This window comes from Rhinatrema bivittatum, chromosome 2 (genome assembly GCF_901001135.1).
Source record: "Rhinatrema bivittatum chromosome 2, aRhiBiv1.1, whole genome shotgun sequence".
NCBI classification, from domain to species: domain Eukaryota; kingdom Metazoa; phylum Chordata; class Amphibia; order Gymnophiona; family Rhinatrematidae; genus Rhinatrema; species Rhinatrema bivittatum.
Window position 1 is genome coordinate 577,701,560 of NC_042616.1, and position 23,153 is coordinate 577,724,712.

Consider the following 23,153-nt stretch of genomic DNA (forward strand, 5'->3'; position numbering starts at 1 on the left):
TCCACCATATTCTCCACTATCCGGAGGAAAGAAACCACCAGACCAATCAGGACTGCAACCTTCTTTATTCCTTCCTATCAGAGGAAATCTCTCTCTCTCCCCCAGGGACACTCTGCTAGCTGAGTCCAGTAGATCTTCTAGGTCATCCAGACCCTTCTCCAGGTCCAAAGCAGGAGGTTTTGTGGGACCCTTTGGCCATTTACACAAACTGGGGCCTCAACAAAGGAGTTGTCAAGCTCCCCAGAAAAACCTATTCCCTCCTCAGGCTACTCAATGGCCAATAATTTCCAATTTAAAAATCTAAAAAATTGAGGGGAGAAATCTGAGCTAGAACCCATCTACCCCAAAGGAATTGGAAAAATAAGAGACTCCTGACCAAATACCAAATTGTGGGTGGGGGCATCATCCTCTATTTTGGAGACCCTCTGGTGTTGCCGCAGTAAGGAACTACCCATGGAAGCAAGGTCCAAAATGGCAGACACTCTTGCCAAAATTGTGCATCTCAGGCCTCTTCCCAGGAGGATTCCAATAACAATTTGGCCCCAGTGGAAGCCCTTGCAGTACGGAAAGTGACAGATGGCCCCTAGGGTCGAAGAAAATAGCTTCTGTATCTCACCAGCCCTCTTACAGCCGCAGCCACGTAGCAGTGGCCGTGACACTGCTTCTCCATCATGGCAGGACCTGACCCCCCCAGCCCCACCCAAAGAGACTGAAGCTGAGGAAACACCCCCAGTGCAGCACTTACCCCCAAAAACACTGGGAGCCTGCTGAAAATGTAGCTCACCCAGAGACCGCTTTCTGAATGGAAGCTCAGCACTGCTGCACAATGGAGCCCTTCAAAAAAAAAAAAAAAAAAAAGCAAGCTGGGTGGGTGAGGTGAAAGGACAGAAACAGGAAACCCTGACAAAATTCACCTGTTTCTGCATTTCTTTAAATTTTTGGGGTTTTATTTTTGAGAGATCAAGCCCCTGTTAGCGGGCTTGCTCTATTGACACACCAGCAGCCTGGTCCAAAACAGCAATAGAGCTATTCTTCAAAATTCTGCTGCACCACCGGTGAAGTTCTACCATCTGCTGAAGTCAGAGTATATTGTGTTCTCACTGTGCTGCACCACCTATCCATCACTGGAGAAATCAGTGTGCTTGGCCTTCATCTGCAGGAAGAGGGATATAAACCACCTGTTTGGACTGGTCTGATGTAGCAGGATGAAATCGAATATCTTGGTTTTCCAAAACAGTTGTCTTAATATGACATCTATTGTCTTTATATTCCCTGAATGTATGTTCTGTTTATCTCTTTTGTCCAATCTCTTTTGGACCCAATGTCCATCTTTACGGCAATGAATTTGGCAATGCCACACTAAAAGATGTCTATCTAGTCAGCAAGTTCATTGCTTGCCCTGTTATACAGAGAAGAAAAAGTTAAGTTGGTCTTTCTATTTTCTGTAAAGATGTCATTTACTGTTAGTACGCTCATTTCAAACCAACTTTGATGTGTAAGTTTGAAATGAGCGTACCAACTGAAGAAGTATATACACAAACAAAGACTACATTCACCTCGCCAGATCTAAAGTGATTGCTACATAATCAGAATACCTATGTATGCAACTTTAAGCCAAGACCGGAAAAATTCTTGGGGGCCAGGTCACCTGGGTGCCTAAAACATTGTACTTTGTGCCTACAATTCAGAAGAGAGGTTTAGACAAGTTCCTGGAGGAAAAGTGCATAATACACTATTAGTCAGGTAGTCTAAAGAAAGCTATTGCTATCCCTGTAAGTGAGTAACAGGAATTAATTTTGCTTTATGGGATCTGCCAGGTACTTGTATTGTACCACTATTAGAGAGAGGATGCTGGGTTCGATGGATCTTGGTCTGACCCAGTATGGCAATTTTTACGTTTTTGTGTAGCAAAAAAGCAACAATAAAAGAAAAAGGTAAAAAGGTGACCAAAAAAAAAAAAAGTAATGGAAAACATTTTCTCTGACTTCTGAAAATTTGACTGGCATCCATTTTCTAAGTGCTAGCAGAGGGGCTCTGCAAGTCTTAGAGGAAAGATTCAACAGGTTTCATGTGACATGGTTATGAATTCTAAAATCGGGTATACTTGAGGTACTTTCTATAAGCTTTTAGTTAATATTTTTGCCATAGCTCATACTTGGGATATTAAAAAAAAAAAAAAAAAAAAAAGGCACCACCACACAGATACTATGTAAGATAAGCTGTTTATGTTGTATAACCAGGATTTTCTGGGGACATGTGGGATATCAGGTCTTTTTAAACAGCAAACTACATTTTTTAGCTCTAGATTATTTATTTATTTAACATTTTTCTATACCGAACTTCATGACAAGATTCATATCAGACCGGTTTACATGGAACTTAGGGACTAACTAAACATAACCAAATAACAGGAAGGCCGAAGCGCAGTTACATATAACAGGGAGATAGAACTTGGAGGCTAGAGTAGTAATTAAGATTTAATTAAAGCAGGAATGGATATAAATTAGCTTTGCTTAATAATCATAGCTGTAGGGTCACTGCAGCTGCTAGATCTGAGCTCACAAAACATTCACTCATTCCCTAGTCATAGTAAAGCTACTCGATCACAGCCTCTGTATATTTACAACTCTGCGCTTGAGTCTCGATACATAGGAAGAATATACTTTTAGACCAAAGTGTTACTGACCTGCCTTTTAGCTTCACGCAGTTTCCTTTTCAGTGCTGTTAAAATTCGTTGAACCTCCCACAACCTCTCCTCTTTAGACAAGTCTTTTATACCTGCCTGCAGATCTTGGTGTAAACAGTTCAAAAGGAACTCCTATGCCAAAATAAAAAATATGTTTTATAAATGGAGAGTGATATGCACGTGCATTTTATCATCCTGTCCCCAGCTGTCTGAATACTGAACAGGCCAGATCTTGTATGCCAACAAGAATGACTATTGCAAGTACAATTACTAAATAAGATACAGCTGTGCCTACCGAGGTTATCAAAACCTGAAGAAAAATGTGAACTTTTTTTTTTTTTTTTTTTAAACTCTTTTCAGGTCCAAGGCACACCTACATTTACAAAAATGTTGTGTAGCACACCAACCTCCAGGGAGCAGGCAGGGCAGACAGAGAAGACTCATACAGCCACCAGAAACTCCTCAGAGTGAACCAGCTCCCTCTATATACCAGTGCAGGAGAAGGGAGAGGTCGATGTGGTGCAGACAGCTGGCTCATTACCTTGGGCTGCTGCTTGTGGCTGTCAGAGTGCCCACACTGCTGCTGCTCCCAGCACTCTGAGCGAGTCATATCCAGTACTCCGTGCACATTTCAGTCAGCTTGAGGATAAGACAGAGGTTGGAAGGACTCCATGGAGGCAGCTCAGGAAGGGGGAAAACGAAGGGCACTCTGCACTGCACAAACAGGGCCTAGCTATCTATGCCCCTGCACGCTGTTCATTAATTCCCACACTCCAGGGATCACACTATAAGTAGGAAGAAGAGGCATGCATGATTACACATGTTCTCAGAAAGGAGCTCCTTCAAGTTTAAGAGCCACTGTTGGTCCCTCTCGTTGCTGAGAGCAGAGCCTTGATGCTGGTTGGGATCTGAGCATCTGGCAGTGGTGACTCTTCTGTGACACACCTGATCAGGTCTGAAGGCACACCAGTATACCCTGGCATACTGGTTGGGAAACACTGCTTTACTGGTACATAAGACCGTTGTGTGCAGCTCATGTGCAACCAAAAAACAGGTTTAGACAGACAACGCCTTTGAACACAATTTCAAATCTACTTTGTAAACAGAAGGCAGCGTCTGAGATTACTGTGTGCGACCAATAAATTTTGTGTTTTGTTTCCTATTGATGCCAACTTTTCAGTTCATGTCAGGGGGTCCAAGAAGATCCTGACAGGGATGTTTCTTTTGGGATCCATGAATGTATATATATACAGCTGCATGCAGCCCAGAAATTATGGCTGTAATTTGGTCTCTCACATGATCCCCAAAACCATCTGTGGTAGCAGGGATGCGTTGCAAAATGGTTCTAGGTATTTGTATTCAACCAGCCCGGATTCTCCTCCAATTTCACTCACCATGTGTTACACTCTCATTTGCTTAAAGGAGAGCAGGAGGCCTTTCCCAAAGCTAATCAGAAGATTAAAACCAGAAAGCAAAACTACTTACCCGTAACGGGTTTTCCCCGATGACAGCAGGGATAAGCAGCTGCACATGGTGCCAACATGAACAGTGTTGGCAAAGTTGTGGCAAAGGCAAGAAACTTTTCAGGGTAGGAGTGGGATTTCCTGCTTAGTCCCCCCACCATGCGGGATCCCTCTCAATCGTTAATAAAAAAGGGCCCTGGGAGAAAGGAGTTGGATTCCACTCCTGAAATAGATCCTTGAGAAAAGACTGTCCAAACCTATGAGATGTGACTGTGTGAACAGAAGTCCAGGTTGCAGGCCTGCAAATCTCTTTAATGGAAACCTCTCCAAGACAGGCTGCTGATGCTGCCATGGCTCTGATATTAGGAGCCTTAACATGTCTTTCTAGAGTCAGACCTGCCTGGGCATAACAGGGGAAAATGCAATCTGAATACGATCTAATTGGGTAGCATTTTGCAACAGCAGCTGGGTGGACCTACGAAGGGTTTTGGTCTGCTTCAGGTAGAAGATGACAGGTTTTTTTTGCAATCCAACATGTGCCAATCTAGTTCACATCTCTATGAACTTGTGATCTGGCAAAAAAAAAAAAAATGTTGGAAGGATGATGGACTTGTAAGAGTGGAAACCTGGCTCCACCTTAGTCAGGAACTCTGGGAGTTTGTGCAGCACTACCCTATTATGATGAAATTTAGTATAACGTGAATAATGCACTAGAACCTGGAGCTCACCGACTCTGCAGATAGAAGTGACTTATCAAAGATTTTGTAAGGAGACCAACAACTGCATGGCCGGCAATGAAAGATTTAAATATTGTCCAACTTTACTGGTCTGATCACTTTAGGGCCTCTCTGAGATTAGACTGTGGCACTTTGTTGTGCTTTCTTGATGTGACTGGCATAAAGAAAAAGTTTATAAATAGGAAAATGATGAATTCAACACATTTAGTGGAGATTTTAGGAGATTTATCATCTTTAAATTGCAACCCATAGTTAAATGCAAAAGGTTAGGCAGCCCGGTCAAATTCATGCTCAGACCGCTTACAGGAGCCCATGGTTTTTGAAAGTAGGCAGAACAACAAAATCACAACCTGAGAAGTTAGAAGAGTCAAATTATTTGTTCAACCATGGGATTGTCTTCACCTAACTGAAGGCCTAACGAGTCCATATTTAGGCCTTAACTTTTATTAAAAAGTAGAAACGAGTCACCTGGAACTCAGTGGTTTTATTATTTTTAATCTGTTAAAATCAGCAAGCAGTAATTTTGCATTAAAAACTGCAGAAAGATGATGTGTTTAACTTTCTGCTATTTAGAGGTTGGGTCAGCTTCTATTCACTTAGAGTAGGAGTGGCTAACCCTGGTCCTCAAGAGCCACAAACAAGCCTGGTTTTCAGGATATCCACAATGGATTTGCATAAGACATTTTTGCTTTTTATGGAGGCAGTGCATGCAAATCTCTCTCGTGCATATTCATTGTGGATATCCTGAAAACCCGGCCTGTTTGTTGGTCTCAAAGACCGGAGTTGGCCACCCCTGACTTGGAGATTCATGAAAACATACAATTTGACCAGGTGTTCCTAAACTTTTGCACATAACTTTAAGTTGGTAGATATATGACTGAGATCTGAAATAAGGAAGTCTACAAAGATTGTATTTATTCACTTACATTTATTAATCAGTCCACCACAAAAATTGCCCAAAGTGATTTACAAAAATACAGGTTATTAGATGTTATTACCCTTTTGAAAAGCTGTAATTTTAGCAATTTAATAAAACAGCATGGCAAACATGCCATGAGAGATTTTAAGGAACTGGGACATAAAATCAGAAGACCATAGAAAAAAGCATTTTCAGTTGATGAAAAGAAAACATAATGGCCACAAGAAAATATAATAGTAAAATTCTAAAAGCCAAAAGATCTTTCTTTTCCCAAGCTTTCTCAGAATATACCAATGGATCTTTTTGATTTGGTAAACAGGTTAGTCAAGGCAGCCCCGAATATAGTAGGGCTAAATGAATCTTCAGCTTCAAATTGTAAGTGCTTTGCCCACCTCTTTTCTGACAAAACTGTTATTGTCCAGGAAGCTGGACAACAGCACTTGGTAGGATTTGGAGGCCTTGTCTAAACCTGGCTCAGGAAAAGTGTGGAATTATTTCAATTAAATAAATGATTTGGAGTTGAAATAAATATCTTAGCATCACTAAAACCTAGCTTTTGCTTGCTAGATTCATGTCTATCATGACTCTTCAAGTAGGCTAGAAGTGATCTGGCAGTTCTCCTTATGATGCTAATTAATGCATTTTTAGGGAAAGGGCACTTTCCAAAAAATCCACTCTATTTTGTTAGTTTTTATCTATCTAGCTTTATTTCTAGCCTACCCTTTTTCCCATTGTGCTGATTTTATTTTCCTGCTTAACTTTTTTCTTTAAATAGTGCTGCTTTTTTTCTTCTGCCTAACCTTAAGTCTATATCATGCAGATTTTATTGCCTGTTCAGCTTTTTTAATTATATATTTTTCTCTGTTTTGATCAATTTTTTCAGGTGTAGCTTGAGAGAGTGGAGTTGCAGAATCCACTTCTTATCCCTGGGATAAGCAGATTGGAATCTATCTACCCCATGGGATCCTGCAAAATACTTATGACCTGGATTGGCCACTGTTGGAAACAGGATACTGGGCATGATGAACCTTTGGTCTGATCCAGTATGGCAAATCTTATGTACTTAAGTAATTTGAGGAGAGACTTGCCAAAGAGGCAAAAGCTAATAATTTTTTCAAGTACATAAAAAAACAAGAAACCAGCAAGGGAGCCAACTGCGTTGTTAGATGACTGGGGTAAAAGGGGTGCTCAGGAAGAATAAAGTCAAATCAGAAAAACTAAATTAATTCTTTACTTCAGTCTTTACTGTGATTTTGGGTGGATGCCACACCTGAATCCATTCTTTTAGGTGATGATTCAGAGGGAAAATCAAATTAGTTTGAATCTGGAAGAGGAGCTAGAGCAAAATGACAGACTAAATAGTAGCAAATCACTGGTGCCTGATGGTATTTACTCCAGGAACTCAAATATGAAATTGCAGAACTACTACTGATAATCTGTAACCTATCATTCATATATATCCTTGTATCTGAGGACTGGGGGGTAGAAAAGGTAACACTAAATTTTCAAGAAGGGCTCCGAGGTGATTTAAGTCACTTGAGAACAGCGAGTCGCACGTAGGCGTCAGGTAGCATAGTGGGAGCTATTAAGAAAAAAATTACTGGCCATATAGACAAATATGACTTAATGGGGAAGAGCCAGCTTGAATTTAGCAAAGGGAGGTCATGCCTTACTAACCTATTAGAGTTCTTTGAAGGTGTGAATAAGCATGTGGATAAAGATAAGCCAAATGACAGTATATTTGGATTTTCAGAAGGCATTTGATAAAGTTCCTCATGAAACTAAAAAGTTATGGAATAAGAAGCAATGTCTTATTGTGGACTGATAACTGGGTTAAAAGATAAGAAGCAAAGAATAGAACTAAGTGGTCAATATTCCCAGTGGAGAAAGTGGTATGCCCCATGGATCTTTATTGGGACCTGTAATTGCTTAATTAATTAACTAATGATCTGGAAAAGGGAGCAACAAGTGAAGTCATCAGATTTGCAGTTGTAAAAATATTCAAAATAGTTAAAACACAGACTGTGAAGAACTGCAAAAGGACCCTGCAAGACTGGAGAACTTGGTATCTAAATGGCATATGAAATTTAATGTAGACAAGTGAAAAGTGGTACACATAGGGAAAAATAATCCAAAATTATAGGTACACAATGCTAGATTCTGAAAGGGATCTTAGAGTCACTGGGGGCAATACATTAAAATCCTCAGCTCAGTGTGCTGCAGAGGTTAAAAAAGCCAATAGAATACTTGGAATTATTTGGAAAAGAATAAAGGATAAAACTGTAAATATCATAATGCCTCTCTATAGATCTACAGTGTGGCCACACCTTGAGTACTGTGTGCAGTTCTGGTCGCCCCATATTTTAAGATAGTAGAAATAGAAAAGATACAGAGAAAGGTAACAAAAGTTATAAAGGGTATGGAAATGCTCCCTTATGAAGAAAGGCTAAACAAGTTAGAGCTTGTCAGTTTGGAAAAGAGATAGCTGAAAGGGGATATAAATTGTGAAGAAAATAGGACTGAGGCAGCCTCCATGCGGCAGCTGAGTGCAAAATCCTGCACATACCCAGAAAAGCTTCTAGGCTTTTCCATAACTTTCCAGGAGTGCTATCCATGTCAATATCATCCATTCATATGGCTGCATTATCCTGCTTATCCTCAGAGTACATCCTCCAACTTACAGTGATCTTGTCTCCAAGACTGGAGCTCAGGATTTGTGTACCAGCAAGTCATTACTAACAGGGTCATTCTTTATTCTGCGATGCGGCCGGTATCACTTGCAGTATTATTCTAATTAGGGGCAGGGGAGGAGTGTGGGCAGGATTTAGGTGGAATTATCTCCCGGCAGCGCTGTGGGCGATAATGTTTTTCACATTAGCACAGTGGGAAATAACTACAGCTTTTTCCGTGTTGCTAGGGGGACAACGGTGTATGGCGTAGCTGCACCACAGCAGGCGAAACTGCACCACCCTGACGCAGAAAGCTGCCCATTATCGCCCCCCTTTTTTTTTTTCGCACCTCATCATATTTATAGCAGAATGATGAATCTAGAGGTTAGTCACAAACATAACAAAACCATAATCCAACACTTGAACAAGCAAATCAATAACTGAAGACTGCTATAAAAAGACCAATCATGCAAATTACATTATTTGTTGTAGGCTGACTTTATGTTGACAATGTGCTCGGTAAACTATTTTACTGTAAGCACAAATGTCAAAAGTTGCTTATCGAAATCATCAAAATATAGTAAATCAATCAAATTTAATGTAATACTCTATTTTACAAAAGAGCCTTTTTTAAACGTGGAGATGTGGAACACTGCTACAACTGAATCTCTATGGCTCTGATTTCACAAGGCCATTAAAATAAATAGGAAGGCCAAAACATAACAGATTGTTTAATCTGCCAGGCTGAGATGCTGTAGAAAATTTCCTTTGGCAATAATTTTATTTCACTGGTTACCTTCAACCTGTGCAAATATTGAACTACTGCATAAACATATACAGCTCATGAATATAAGTTGACTGGCGGGAAAAAAAATCGCTTTCATCTCATTTTGGCTAGGAGAAACTATTAAAAAAAAAAAAGAAGCCACCACACCTGACGTCGTATTTCCTCCTTGATGTTTTCCTGCGTTTCTGGCAGCGCTGGCATGGTCGCCATGTTAGACCAACGAAGAGGCTTTATCACCCGTTTTATCTCCGTGTCCCCAAAGAGCTCCCGTACATGAGTGAAAAACACATACAAGACACGGTTGCTGATCTGCAAAGAACAGATTTCAAACACATTCAGTCTTCTAAACAACTCTTGCTCAACATACTACATTTCTGGGAAAAGAAAGCATAGGGCGTAACTGCAATACATTTCTGAAATCAGTCGATTTAAAAAAACAAAACAAAAAACAAACCAACATCTAGTCTTAAATCTGGATCATTGGGTATCCTTCTCTGACTAGCTATCCTACAGGGCACCCAAAAAACTAATCATTTCAAATTAGAGAGTATCTTCCTTCCTTTTGGTCTTTCCTTCACTTTCTCCTCTCTCAAAGATACAGGTTTCCTAAATGACTGAGGGAATCGGAGATTGAACATCTCGGCACCACTCTAAGCCATGCGACTGTTTTCCCCCTACTGACACCAGGACTTAAGCACATGACCTCCATACAGTGCTGCAGCCAATCACAGCCCTGGTTTAAAAAATGTCCTTTCAACCAAATGGGTATGATAATAGGTCCCGGTGTTAGTCCACTTGAATGCACTGCAATAAAGGTCAACAGAACATCAAACACATACCCTTTCCCTGACCACAAACACCCCTCTTTCAATTTATACCATCAATCACTGGTATACTCGAACAATGTCATCTTTTGCTCCAACCTGGTTTTGCTTTGAGCTAAAGAAGAGAGTGGTAGTTCTTGAAAGCTCATCAAGAAATGATTAAGTTAGAACAATTTATTTAAAAATCTAGGAGGCATTCAATACAAATGTTCCCATCTTGTATACTGTCTCCTTTTCTTCCCAGTAAGGGGCCAATGTAATAAGCTGTGGGGTTTTGCATGTTTTCCGCACCAATCTTATGCGTGTATGTAATAATGCAGTTAGCACGGAGAAAATGCGAGCACAAACCTGCTCAAAGAGCCATGGCTGGTTTAGCCCATGGTTTAGTCCATGCTAATGCCATACAAAGGAGGCAATTAACTACTTATGGGAAATGCAGAGAGCTGCGCTGGTGTTAGCGTGGGTTTTTTAGTGGCTGGGCAATGGCAGGAGTTAAGTGTAAGTGCCTGTCTGGAGGTCGAAAAATTCAGCAGCAGAAGCCAGAAGAGAGGGAACAAGCACATGTCAGAAATGATGAATGCTTTTTTAGCCCCTTCCAAATCTCTGCTGCATTTCCCCAGTTCACCAGCATCCACCATTATAGCTCCCACGCATTTGGTGACAAATCATGAAGGGGTTAGGCATTGCTCTATCCACCTTCAGTCCACTCCAGGACCATTAATTCGCTATGGTCATAAAGGCTTTCAACTAAGACTCGATCATGGGTCATCACATTAATGTGGGTTCATGCACGGTTTATTGCATAAAGCCTTCAGCGTGTGTTTTAGCATGTATATCTGCACAGATATTTGTTTGGCGCAGATTTGCTGCGGGTATCATTTGCATGCCTTATTACATCCAACGGAGGTGCCTGCCTTTGCCACACGTGCTAAAAAAAATATGCACAGACAACTAGTGCCAATTTCACCACGTGTCATATGACAGCAGCCTTTAAGATACAAATTCAAGTAATCATTCAATGGATTCATCTACTGATGTATCTAGTGACCTCATGCACAGTGCTGCACGGGGGTGGAAAACATTTCAGAAAAAGTTAGGCACCAGCTAAAATTCTCAAGAGCTGGGGGGAAATATTCTGCAGGGTTTTGTTGTCTCTCCTCTTGTTTTTTGCTTAAATCTAATATCTTTTTTTGTTTGTTTCAACATTTCTTAACCTCCCCTTCCCCCCACCTTTCTCCTCCAGTTACTTTCTTTTTCTGCAGGCTAGGCCTAAACCCCATCACCCACTCCCAACTCCCAGTGGTGGCCTTTCTGCCTTGTTCCAGCAGCAGGTACTGTATTTTAAGCCCTCAGGCAACCCAGCACTTGGGCTTTTCTACATACTATATCAACACTGTATAAAAATAATACATATTAACCCAAGTAAAATTACATCTCATTAACATTTTGAAGCCCATAGGCTCTAAACTCCTTTCCCTAGTCCCAATACAATCTTCCAGTTTTAAAATTTTGACTCCAGGTATCAAAGGATTTATTTAAAATAATGTGGAATGCACTCTAAGAATTTCTACAGCAATATACATAGTTAAGCCTGAACTTCTCTAAACTGAAAAAAAAACAAAACCCTTTTAAAACGCCCATGCTTTTCAAGTTAGCGAAATGCAAGTACATCACTATTCCCTTTTTCTGTAAACCTGCCAAATGGAGAATTCTTAAAATTAAGTAGAAGCTGGTGATAAAACAGTGGATCACTTCATTTTACCCAAGCCTTCATTATAGCTTAAGTCAAGTAACAGAAGGACAACAAACAGGAACATTACACGACCAATACTGTACCTACTCACTACACACTTAACGCAAGCCGACTGCAAGAATGTGTGTGAAACTCACAGAGCGGGATAACGCATGTACCTGGACTGTAGGGCTGAGCACAATAGAAATGTTCTGGATGTTCATTTTAGTTTCCACTTCCTTTAAAATAACATGGTCCATGTGCATAATAAGCCAGGAAATAAGATAGTAATTGCACTCGGGCAACTCCTTCAACAAACGCTGGCACTCTTGCACTCTCTCGCTTTCCATGCTCTTCCCACAAGCTTCTTCAAAACGGAGCATCCGTTCTTTGGTAAGTACATTTTCAGGCAGCTCTCGCAGATATTGCTTCAGTAGACTGGCTACTGTATGGGGCTCATAGTCCTCCAGGTTTGGAGACTCTTCACGATCATAGCATGCTTTCAACTCATCCACCTTTGATTTTATTCCTTAAAAGATTTCAATACAAATAAGTAAATAAACATTGTGCATGAAAAAAATCAATAGATCAATATACTTAAATTGGGCAGAGCTAAAATGAAGCAGTTAGAAAACCTTGATCTCTGCAGTTGCTACTGACTTGACGTTGGCCTTCAAGGTTTTTCATCCAGTTACCTACAGCTGAATAATACTGTGGTACCTTTAACTAAATCAATTAAAGAGAAAATGGAGCAAAACCCGTGTGTTTCGGATCATGCGGCACCTAGGGGAATCGCTGAACCAGAACAGACCATTTCCTCAAATTATAGTTGATACAAAGAGTATGAAGATTTTAGTTTTTCTCATTGCCAATTGCCCATCTCTCCCATTGACTATCTTTCTATACCTACAGCCACATATTAACAGAAAAATGTAACACACAGATTTACTTGCATGAGGCAAAGAAACATTTCCACATAATGTAGAATACAATCCGCTTATGGCTCAGACCATAACACTGTGTGCAGCAGTGCAGTGATGAGACCAGGGAGGCCTGATTTGAGTTGCCCAAGCTCTGGGCAGTTGGCACCATGATGGCAACCTCTGCTGGCACAAGAGCAGCACTAAGGCTATACTTTTGGAGGAGACTTCCTCCATCAGCCCTCAGCAGGCAAAGGAAGCTTGAATCACCCAGGCAAATCATCTGGGGATGGGTGTTTAAAAATAAGGGACAGGTGAAGGTAAAGAGCAGGAATATGTAGAGGCTGAGGAGGAAAAAGCAAAATTGCTTAACAAATTTCTGTTTGGTGTTCCCTGTGGAAGGGCCTAGAGCAGGATCACATAAAACAAATGCAAATAAGACTGGAAGTGAGGTAAATCTCAATCGATTTTCAGAAAAGTGTGTTCGTGAGGAGCTAACTAAACTTAAAGTAGATAAGGTGATGTGGCTGGATGGGATACATCCAAGGGTAATAAGAGAACTTAGAGATGTCCTGGCAGCTCCGGTGTCTGACCTTTTCAATGCTGCTTTACAGTCTGGAATAGTTCCAGAGGACTGGAAAAGGGTGGATGTAGTTCCTATTCATAAAAGTGGAAGTAAGGAGGAGGCTGGGAACTGCCGGCTAGTTAGCCTGACCTCTGTGGTAAGCAAACTAACAGAATCACTGCTAAAACAGAGGATAGTGCAATTTTTGGAATGCAATGGATTGGAAGAACCGAGGCAGCATGGTTTACCAGAGGTAAATCTTGTCAGACAAATCTGATCAATTTCTTTGATTGGCTGACCAGAGAGCTGGATCGAGGAAGAGTGCTAGATGTAATGTACTTGGATTTCAGGAAGGCCTATGACACAGTTCCACACAGAAGATTTATAAAAATGTGTGCGCCCTTGGTATGGATCCTAGCGTGACTGACTGGATTAGAAACTGGCTGAGTGGGAGGTGACAAAGGGTAGCGGTAAATGGAGTTCTCTGAGGAGAGGGCTGTTACTAGCGGAGTGCCTCTCGGATCGGTTCTTTTCAACATTTTTGTGAACAACCTAACAGAAGGATTGTCAGGAAAGCTTTGTCTTTTTGCCAATGGTTCCAAAATCTGTAACAGGGTGGAGGGCAAGAGTGGAAAACATGAGGAGGGATCTAGTGAAGTTCAAGGCAGCTAAGATTTAGTGCTAAAAAAAATGCAGAGTCATGCATTTAGGATGTAAAAACCCAAGGGAAAGGTACAATATTTGAGGTGAAATTGTTCTTAGCACAAAGGAAGAGCGGGATCTGGGGGTAATTGTATCTGATGATCTTAAGGTGGCCAAACAGGTGGATAAAGCGATGGCAAAAGCCAGAAAGATGCTTGGCTGCATAGGGAGAGAAATGGTCAGCATAGAAAAAAAAAAGGAGGTGATACTGCCCCGTATAGGTCCCTGGTGAGACTTCACTTGGAATACTGTGTACAGTGTTGGAGACTGCACCTTCAAAAGAGTAAAAATAGGATGGAGTCTGTCCAGAGGGTGCTACTAGAATGGTCAGTGGTCTTTGTTCTAAAGCATGTGGGGATAGACAAAGATCTAAATAGGTATATCCTAGAGGAAAGGTTACTTGGGGAGATATGACAGACATTCAAATATCTCAAAGGTTTCCATGTACAGGTTGTAAGCCTTTTTCAATAGAAAGGAGGCTCTAGAACTAGGAGTCATGAGATGAGGTTGAAAGGGGGTAGACTCAGGCGTAATCTTAAGGAATATTTCTTTACAGAAAGGGTGATGGATGTGTGGAACAGCCTCCCAATGGAAGTGGTGGAGACAAAAACAGTATCTGAATTCAAGAAAGCATGGGATAAATACAGGGGATCTCTAAAGAAGTGATGAGAATTATAATGCTAAATTAATTGGGCAGATTGGATAGACCATATAGTCTATGTTGGTATTTCAGGAGCCAGAAGCCATCTATGGAATCTAATGATATTTCAACTGCAGATAGACATCACTAAAAGATCAAAATGCAATAAGACTACAACAGGAATCATACATATCTAAGCATCAGCACCACTCAGAGGGGCTGCTTTTAGAAAAATGGTGTATGTTGTACACCCTTTCTCCTCTTCTCCCTTCATATTGAAATGACCTATGAACATGGATTCAAATGTAGAAGCCCCTGGTACTCCTCTAGACAGACTAAATAGTGAAGAGACAGTACAGTTCCAACACAGTAATAGTCTCTTGGTATTTTAACATTTTGATTCCCATTCAAAGCAAATAAGGACATGCCCTGAAATCTGTACATTGTCACTGAAGGAATACCTGACACTCTGTAGATGCCTTCACATTTCATGCCATGTTTCTCTATATAATCTATACATTCGCGGAACACTGCCGGCAAACGGATGCCATCATATAGCATGGTCCTGTCTGCTGCTTCGGCCAAAGGCATTCCAAATACTGGCCTATGACTTGGGACATCCACTGGCGGTAGCTCCTGCTCCTGAGGTGGCTTCTTCTTTTTCTTTTTCTCCTTCCACTGTTTCACAACATCTGCTGCTGTCAAGTCCTTTGACTTCTTCTCTTTGTGCTTTTCTTCTTTGTGTTTCTCATCTTTATGTTTCTCTTCTTTAGGTTTCTCTTTTACCTTAAAGTCTTTTTCTTTCTTTTTGGAAAAACTGGGCTTTTTGAAGACATGAATACCCTTGGATCTTTTCATCTTTGATGGGCTTTCCGCTTCATCTCCAGAGCTGTCCTCCTGGAATGCAGCATAACCTTCCACTTTCAGAGAGAGAGAGAAAAAAATGGAAGAATATATTACGATTGCATTTACTTTTATAAGCAAGACAATGTAAAACAATGAATTAAGCATTCAAAATGCTAGCTGACATATCATATTAACCATCTTGTCACCCTGCAGCAGAAGATATTAAAAAAGGGACATGGCATGATGAAGGGCCCCCTTTTCTGAATATGCAGTACGCAGAAACAAATAGGGAGAACAGGTGAGCTAAGTGGCCATTTCTTACATCGTCATCTTCTTTGTCTTTTTTTTTTTAATGTTAGGATTGTACAGCTCAATACTGAGCAATAACTTCTCAAAGCAGCAAAAAAAAATCCAACCTGCAGTTTTAAAGGCTAGTTAGTGGGCAAACAGCTACAAGCTTTGTGGGGCTCCACTTGACAGCAATCACAGCTGTACTAGAACTGGCGTGAAATATCACGTTAGCTTCCTGTTGGTGTCGGAATAAGCCCATGTACAGCAATTCAAGCAGGGAGTAGCATGAGCACTAACTACCAGCAGAGCAGATAGGCAGAAGTACCCTAGTCTTTTAAACACATACATTATCATCTTCTTAAGCAGCTTCCAACTGCCACGCAAATAGAAAGGGGTCCGTCTACCTGTTCTGCTTGTTTAAATAAATGACACCACCACTGACCCACACATCTGATACACTAATCACTTATGATACTGGAATCATGCATGTTATTTTCCTTTTGTTTATATTTGCCTAAAAATGTTTTCTTTTTGTTTTATTGTACTTATGTCTCCTATTCTTCTCTCATCAGTCTCATCTGTTTCTTTTTTAAGTTTAAAAAAAAAATAATATATATATATATATATATATATATATATATATAATTTATTTTTTTTAATTAGTCTCACCCTGTAACTGAATGAAATACATTTCCTTTCAGAGTTAATTCTAGCATGTTTCTAACCACCTATTACCAGCAACCTGGTACTTGGTTTCAATCCCTTCCCAAGGACAAGTGCTATTTGAAAACATCTGCTGCCATGGCCAGCTTGAGGAGCAGCAGTTTAAACCAAAGATCAACAGCACAAAATGCTAAGCACTAAGCTAGAGGATATGCTTCTTGGTGTTTTTATAACGAAAAATAACAGAGATACTTAATGGTGCCACTAGCTGTGCATAGGTAATGTAATGATGCAAAATACATGGGATTATGGCTTTATGGTTCACAAGAATACATAAATCCATTTTTCCAGGTACATCCCTATACCAAATAAACTATCTAAACCCAATAGGCCTATCATCTGAAAAGAAGCCAATAGTGCATAAAAGGAAATCCACAAAATGACGAGATACAGGATGAGATCAGAAGGCACAAAAGCTGTGAAATGTAGCTCTCACTTTATTCTCCAAGTTATAATTGCATTCAAGATCAATTTGTAGACTTAGCTCTTTCAAAACTAGTTTATTTAACACTAGCACAATTATCCATTCTTTACACAGATGAAAGTTTTTTCTTGAGAAAACATGCCAGATTACACACTGGCTAAAAAACAGGAAACAGAGTAGGAATAAATGGACAACTTTCTAAGTGGAAGGGAGCGGGCAGTGGAGTGCCTCAGGGATCTGTACTGGGACCCGTGCTTTTCAATATATTTATAAATGATCTGGAAAGAAATACAAGTGAGGGAATCAAATTTGCAAATGATACAAAATTGTTCAGAGTAGTTAAATCACAAGAAGATTGTGAGACTGGGAAATTGGGCATCCAAATGGCAGATGAAATTTAATGTGGATAAGTGGAAGGTGATGCATATAGGGGAAAATAACCCATGCTATAGTTATACAATGTTAGATTCCATATTAGGAGCTACCACCCAAGAAAGAGATCTAGTCGTCATAGTGGATAACACATTGAAATCATCGGTTCAGTGTGCTGCAGCAGTCAAAAAAGCAAACAGAATGTTGGGAATTATTAGAAAGGGAATGGTGAATAAAATGGAAAATGTCATAATGCCTCTGTATCGTTCCATGGTGAGACCGCACCTTGAATACTGTGTACAATTCTGGTCGCCGCATCTCAAAAAAGATATAGTTGCAATGGAGAAGGGCTACCAAAATGATAAGGGGAATGGAACAGCTCCCCTATGAGGAAAGACTAAAAAGGGTAGGACTTTTCAGCTTGGAGAAGAGACGGCTGAGGGGGGATATAATAGAGGTGTTTAAAATCATGAGAGGTCTAGAACGGGTTAATGTGAATCAGTTATTTACTCTTTCGGATAATAGAAAGACTAGGGGACACTCCATGAAGTTAGCATGTGGCACATTTAAAACTAATCAGAGAAAGTTATTTTTCACTCAACGCACAATTAAACTCTGGAATTTGTTGCCAGGGGATGTGGTTAGTGCAGTTAGTGTAGCTGTGTTTAAAAAAGGACTGGATACGTTCTTGGAAGAGAAGTCCATTACCTGCTATTAATTAAGTTGACTTAGAAAATATCCACTGCTATTAATTGCATCAGTAGCATGGGATCTTCTTAGTGTTTGGGTACTTGCCAGGTTCTTATGGCCTGGATTGGCCACTGTTAGAAACAGGATGCTGGGCTTGATGGACCCTTGGTCTGACCCAGTATGGCATGTTCTTATATTCTTAAGACAGAAATCATATCACATGCCAGGAGACAGAAATGTGGCAAAACTTTCTTCTCTCTTTAAAAAAAAATAAAATAAAAAAAAATAAAAATCACTGGCTGCCCTTTATAAGAGTCATTTTTAAAGAGACAATCACTTTTTCTGGTAAAGCGCTTTTAAAAAAAGTGCTCTACCGGACTCTACACCTTTTACAAAACAAGTCTCTCACTTATCACATTTCACTCTCCCTTCCAATCCTACCTTGTCTTTACATTTTCTCACATACATACACTATGTGAACACATGCCTGTATATGCTCACGCAGCTATGGCCACAAGAAACGATACCCAACAGTGTATTTCTACGAAAACATCAAATCTTCCCTAAAAAATTATCAAGAAAAAAAAATGAGTTTATATTTTTGGCCCCTCTAAGGATCTAGCAGCCAGGTGTGAGCTGATGGGTTCTCTTCAGCATCTCTTGGCATGGAACCTGACACTGGGAGGGAGACCATTTTCCTCAGGCTCTGGCCTTGCCTCCAGCAGTTCTTCCCACAAAAAAACCAGCATATCATGGTGCAGATGAACAGGAAAGAAGGCAATTCCGGAAGTACCCCCAGACTTCTTCCATAATGTAAAACATTACATTGGGAATGGAAAGCAATGGCATATTCAGTGCAAGCAACTCCACATCCAAATGGCCATCAATTAATTCCACTCCAGATTACTTCCTAATGTTTGCATGCATGCACTGGTGTCAAACCTGAACTGTTACATAGTGCTGCACACACTGCCTACACTGAATAAAAGATATGACAGCATAAGGGAATGACAAAAGTTCTGAAAGATACAGCTGTTTATAGTTACAAATACCAAAACAGAAAATCTAAAATGCTTCAAAAAAGAAAAACTATGCAACAAAAGAGGACAGCATATGTAATTCCTATGTATGCAATGAGGAACTGCAACAAAAATACAGATCAGAAACCACAACAGATGCACAAAGGACACATGAGATTAAAGGTGGGAGGACATGTAGTGCACGAAAAGACAGGAAACCCCCCAAACATTAAGCAATACCTTAAACAGGGTTCTCCATAGACAACAGGCTAAATTAGCTGTAATACATAAGGTGACATCATTCGATGATGACCTCTCCAAGCTCAGAAAAAGTCTGAGCATGTGCAGGAGTTTCCACACACAGATGCTGCTCCATGAGCCCCTCAGTCTCTTCCAGAACTTAAGTTTTAGTGAGGTAGCTGACTCTCCAGCGAGATTGGTAGGTATTAAGAATGGGTGATTCATTCTGCTGCCTACAGGTAGACAAACTTGCTTTCTCGGTTCACAAACATGCATGAATCAGTCATAATGCACTGCGAGTTCCAAGTCAAGTGTCATATTGTGGAGCAACTACTAACAGATCCCACCATCGAGTGTGGATTACTGGGTAAACAGGCTGTGTATATATATATAACTGCTTATCCAAAGTTAGTGTCTCTGTAACATACTGTCCAGATGGTAAAGGAACACAGATGTGTTAACAGATGACCAAGCAGAAGCTTTGCAAATGTACTGAGAGAAGTGGCTCACAGATGAACCACTGTAGCTGCCATGGATCTCACTGGATGAGCCTTGACAAAGTCTATAATATGTAAGCCAGGCACAGTATAACAATGCACTATACAGTCTACTAGCCAATTAGAGTTTGTTTAGCACTGCCCTCTCAATATATTGGGATCAAAAAGGCATGAACATTTGAGAAGCTTGACGATGAGGTTGCATCCTTCTCAATTATAGGCTTTGGCTCTCTTGCAGTTCAAAGGAATGAAGATCCCATTCTCCTTGTGTGCATGTGGTCTTGGAAAGAAAGTCTGCAGCATGATAGCTTGCTTAATGTGAAATGCAGATACCGCTTTTGGAAGGAATTTAGGATGAGTTCGTAGAACAAGTCTGTTATGAAAGAACTACAGGTATGGCGAATAGGAAACCAGAGCCCATAATTTGTTTACGCTTCCAGAAGAGAAACCTCAAGTCCACCAACTTAAACAGAGGGTCCATGACTAGAGCCAAGACCAAGCTGAGGTCCAAAGGCACTAAAGGTTTACTCACCAGAGGCTTGGAGTGCCATAATCCTTTCAGAAACTTAGATACCAAAGAGTGTCACAATGGCGCTAAAGTGTACTTTAAACTGAAGAGGTGCTAAGATCTGAAGATAAGGAGAAGAGGCATCACAGCAAGTTCCTTGGGCCACAGGAGAAGGGATCTAGCTGATTGGTCCCACATCATGTAGTGAACTTCTGCCACTTGAAACTGTAGGATTTTCTTGTTGAATGTTTCCCAGCTAAAAAACAACATAACCTCCACTTCCTTAGGAAGGAATAAGGGGGCAACTACTACACATTCAAACATCCATGCCATAAAGGCCAGCAAAGACAAATTCGGATGGTTGAACTAATAGAGAGGTATACTGTAGATATCACGCCAATCATGACTACACCAGGGCTATGACGATCACCTTCAACTTGTTCTGAAGAATCTTCTCAACAGTCTTGGCTATGAGAGGAATTGGCAGATACTCAGAGTATATACAAACTATCCTGGGTCTACTCAGGATTGTCTGTCTACTCAGAGTAGACAGACAATCCAGTTTAGCTTGAAAGCATCAGGAGCTAATCTGTAGCTGCTCAGATGTATAGAACAGAACTTTGGTCTTCCAGTTGTCCTCAGAGGTGAACAGGTCAATTACTAATATTCCCCAGTGACAGAATAAATGTTGCATGACTTCTTGATCTAAGGACCACACATGTAGTTGTAAAAGTCTGCTGAGATGGTCCACCAGCGTGTTCTGATGTCCTGGCTGGGCAAAGTATTCCTCCAGCAGGAAAGTACAGGGCTCCTCAACAGAGCAGGGCAAGGTCTTTTGCCTGGCCAGTCACCTCCTCCATGAGCTTGCAAGTTCTGGTGGCCAGCAGGATGCCTGGAGCAAGGATTCAGTCAGGAACAAGGCAAGCTGGAATCAGGACTGGCAGAGTTCAGGCAGTGTCATGGAATAAGCAAGGGTCAGTAGCAGGAAATCAAACCGGACACAGAAGGAAGAGCAAGGCAGGCAGGAGTGATATAGATAAGACTGGGAACACACCGGCAGGAACAAGGTAAAACAAGGAACAAGGTAAGACAAAAGCAGGAACAAGGTAAAACAAGAGTGAACTGAGACAGAGATACAAGACAGGGTACAGACAAGCTAGATAGTCCACCAGGAGGCCTGGGCAAGACAGAAAACAGAGACAGGACAGGAATAAGGCACAGTACAACCTAGGCCACTAGTAGACCTAGACAAGACACAGGAGGGCCACTGGGAGACTCACAGGGAACAGGAAGGCCATTGGGAGACCCAAAGGGAACAGGACAACAGACAGGCAAGGAACACAGGAACAAATAGATTACACTGGGAACATGGGCATAGCAAGGCAAAAAGGCCTAGTAGTCTACACAGGAAACAAGGCTAAATGTAAGGTTCACCAAAGCAAGAAGCTGCAGTGACTCATGAGGCACCGAACAAACTGAGGGAGGGTTTTATAGGGCTGGCCTTGCTGCATTATGCAGCCTTAAAGTAAAGGCTAGATCAAGACTGTGGGCGGCCCACTGAGGGCCTCTGCTGGCTGGGGGGGCTGCCTAGCAGCCAGTATTGACATCTGGACTCCCGGTAGGAAGCTTGCCTGGAGATGTACATTGTGATGTCTGGCCCATGACCAGATTTAAGGATCCTCCTCACAGAGGCTGTATAAGCCTGTGCATTATTGCTGCTTTACAAAGAACATGGCAACTTGGTTATCTATCTGGAGCAAGTTTCTCTTGCCCGAGAGCAGCTGGGAGAAAGCCCTTAGCGTGACAGATGGCTTGCAACTCTAGGTGGTTAATTTTCAAGTGATTCTCTGTTAAGAGACCACATCCCTTAGGTCCACACTGCACCAGTGTGTGCACCCCACCTTCCGGTAGAGATGTCAGTAGACAGGGTCATTTGATATGCTGGACACACTGTGAGACCCCCACCATAAGTACTTCCAGACTCATCCACTACTGGAAGGATGCTTATATCCCAGAAATTACTGAGATTTGGTGGGATAATGGTTGGACAAGTTGATCCCACTGGCATCAGAGGATCCAGTGATGTATTTATGTTTTTGCTGCCTGTAGGCACAGTTAGCAGTGTTGCCCCCCCCTCTGCCTCCCCTCCCCCACTTCTAGAAGCTCAGACAGGGAGCAGAAGATCTAAGGTACAGAGCCAGAGTTTCTTGCAGCAGTAATTAGAACATTCTGAAGCAAATTAACAAACATTTCCATCTTTTATATTACATTATAAAAAAATTCCAAAATCACTTGTCCGCAGAATTTATTTATTTTATTGCATGAGGAATTAGGAAGCTCAAATATCAGTTTCAAAGGTATCCTTGGATTCAATCAGCATACAGTACCTCCTCAAGAGGAACTGCTTTTCTCCTTCTCCACATCATCCACCATTTTCTTTGCTTCCGCTGCTGTTTGAAACCATCAAGGAGAGCCACTCAGTTTTGAGGGATATAGGAGTGTGAATTTCACCCCTATCTTGTACAGTCAGGAACACACTGAGGCAAATTAGCCGCTGCACAACCAGTCTATTTGAGAAATCTTGAAAGATCAGTACTATGTTATTGTTGTTCAGCGTTTTCCCAAATCTCTGCAACTGAAGAATCTCTGTTTTGTGGGAAAAGTCTAAAAGTTTGCGATTACCACCCTTGGCCGGTCGGCTCTCTCCTTCCTGGCTCCAAGACAGTGGGCCCTCTCAATACGTAAAGGACCCTGAAACTCCGAGAGGCCCAACTCCTTGGTGAGCTATTTCTCCAAAAATACTGGCAACTGATTCTGCAACAGACTCCAATAGACCCACGAAGCGAAGATTGTTGCGGCGAGATTGGTTCTCAAGATCTGCGAGTCACTCGTCTTATTT

General features: G+C 41.2%; 1 protein-coding gene across 4 annotated transcripts in view; it reads right to left on the reverse strand.

The window, feature by feature from the left end:
- RALBP1 (ralA binding protein 1) overlaps nucleotides 1-23,153 on the reverse strand; it is a 107,806-nt gene that overhangs the window by 24,358 nt on the left and 60,295 nt on the right. For all 4 annotated transcript variants that reach the window (XM_029590995.1, XM_029590994.1, XM_029590996.1 and 1 more), the window contains 4 exons: nucleotides 15,106-15,564; nucleotides 11,997-12,346; nucleotides 9,409-9,570; nucleotides 2,687-2,818 (listed from right to left, as the gene is read on the reverse strand). In XM_029590995.1, coding sequence (XP_029446855.1) covers nucleotides 2,687-2,818; nucleotides 9,409-9,570; nucleotides 11,997-12,346; nucleotides 15,106-15,564 — 1,103 coding nt within the window. The remainder of the gene's footprint in view (nucleotides 1-2,686; nucleotides 2,819-9,408; nucleotides 9,571-11,996; nucleotides 12,347-15,105; nucleotides 15,565-23,153) is intronic.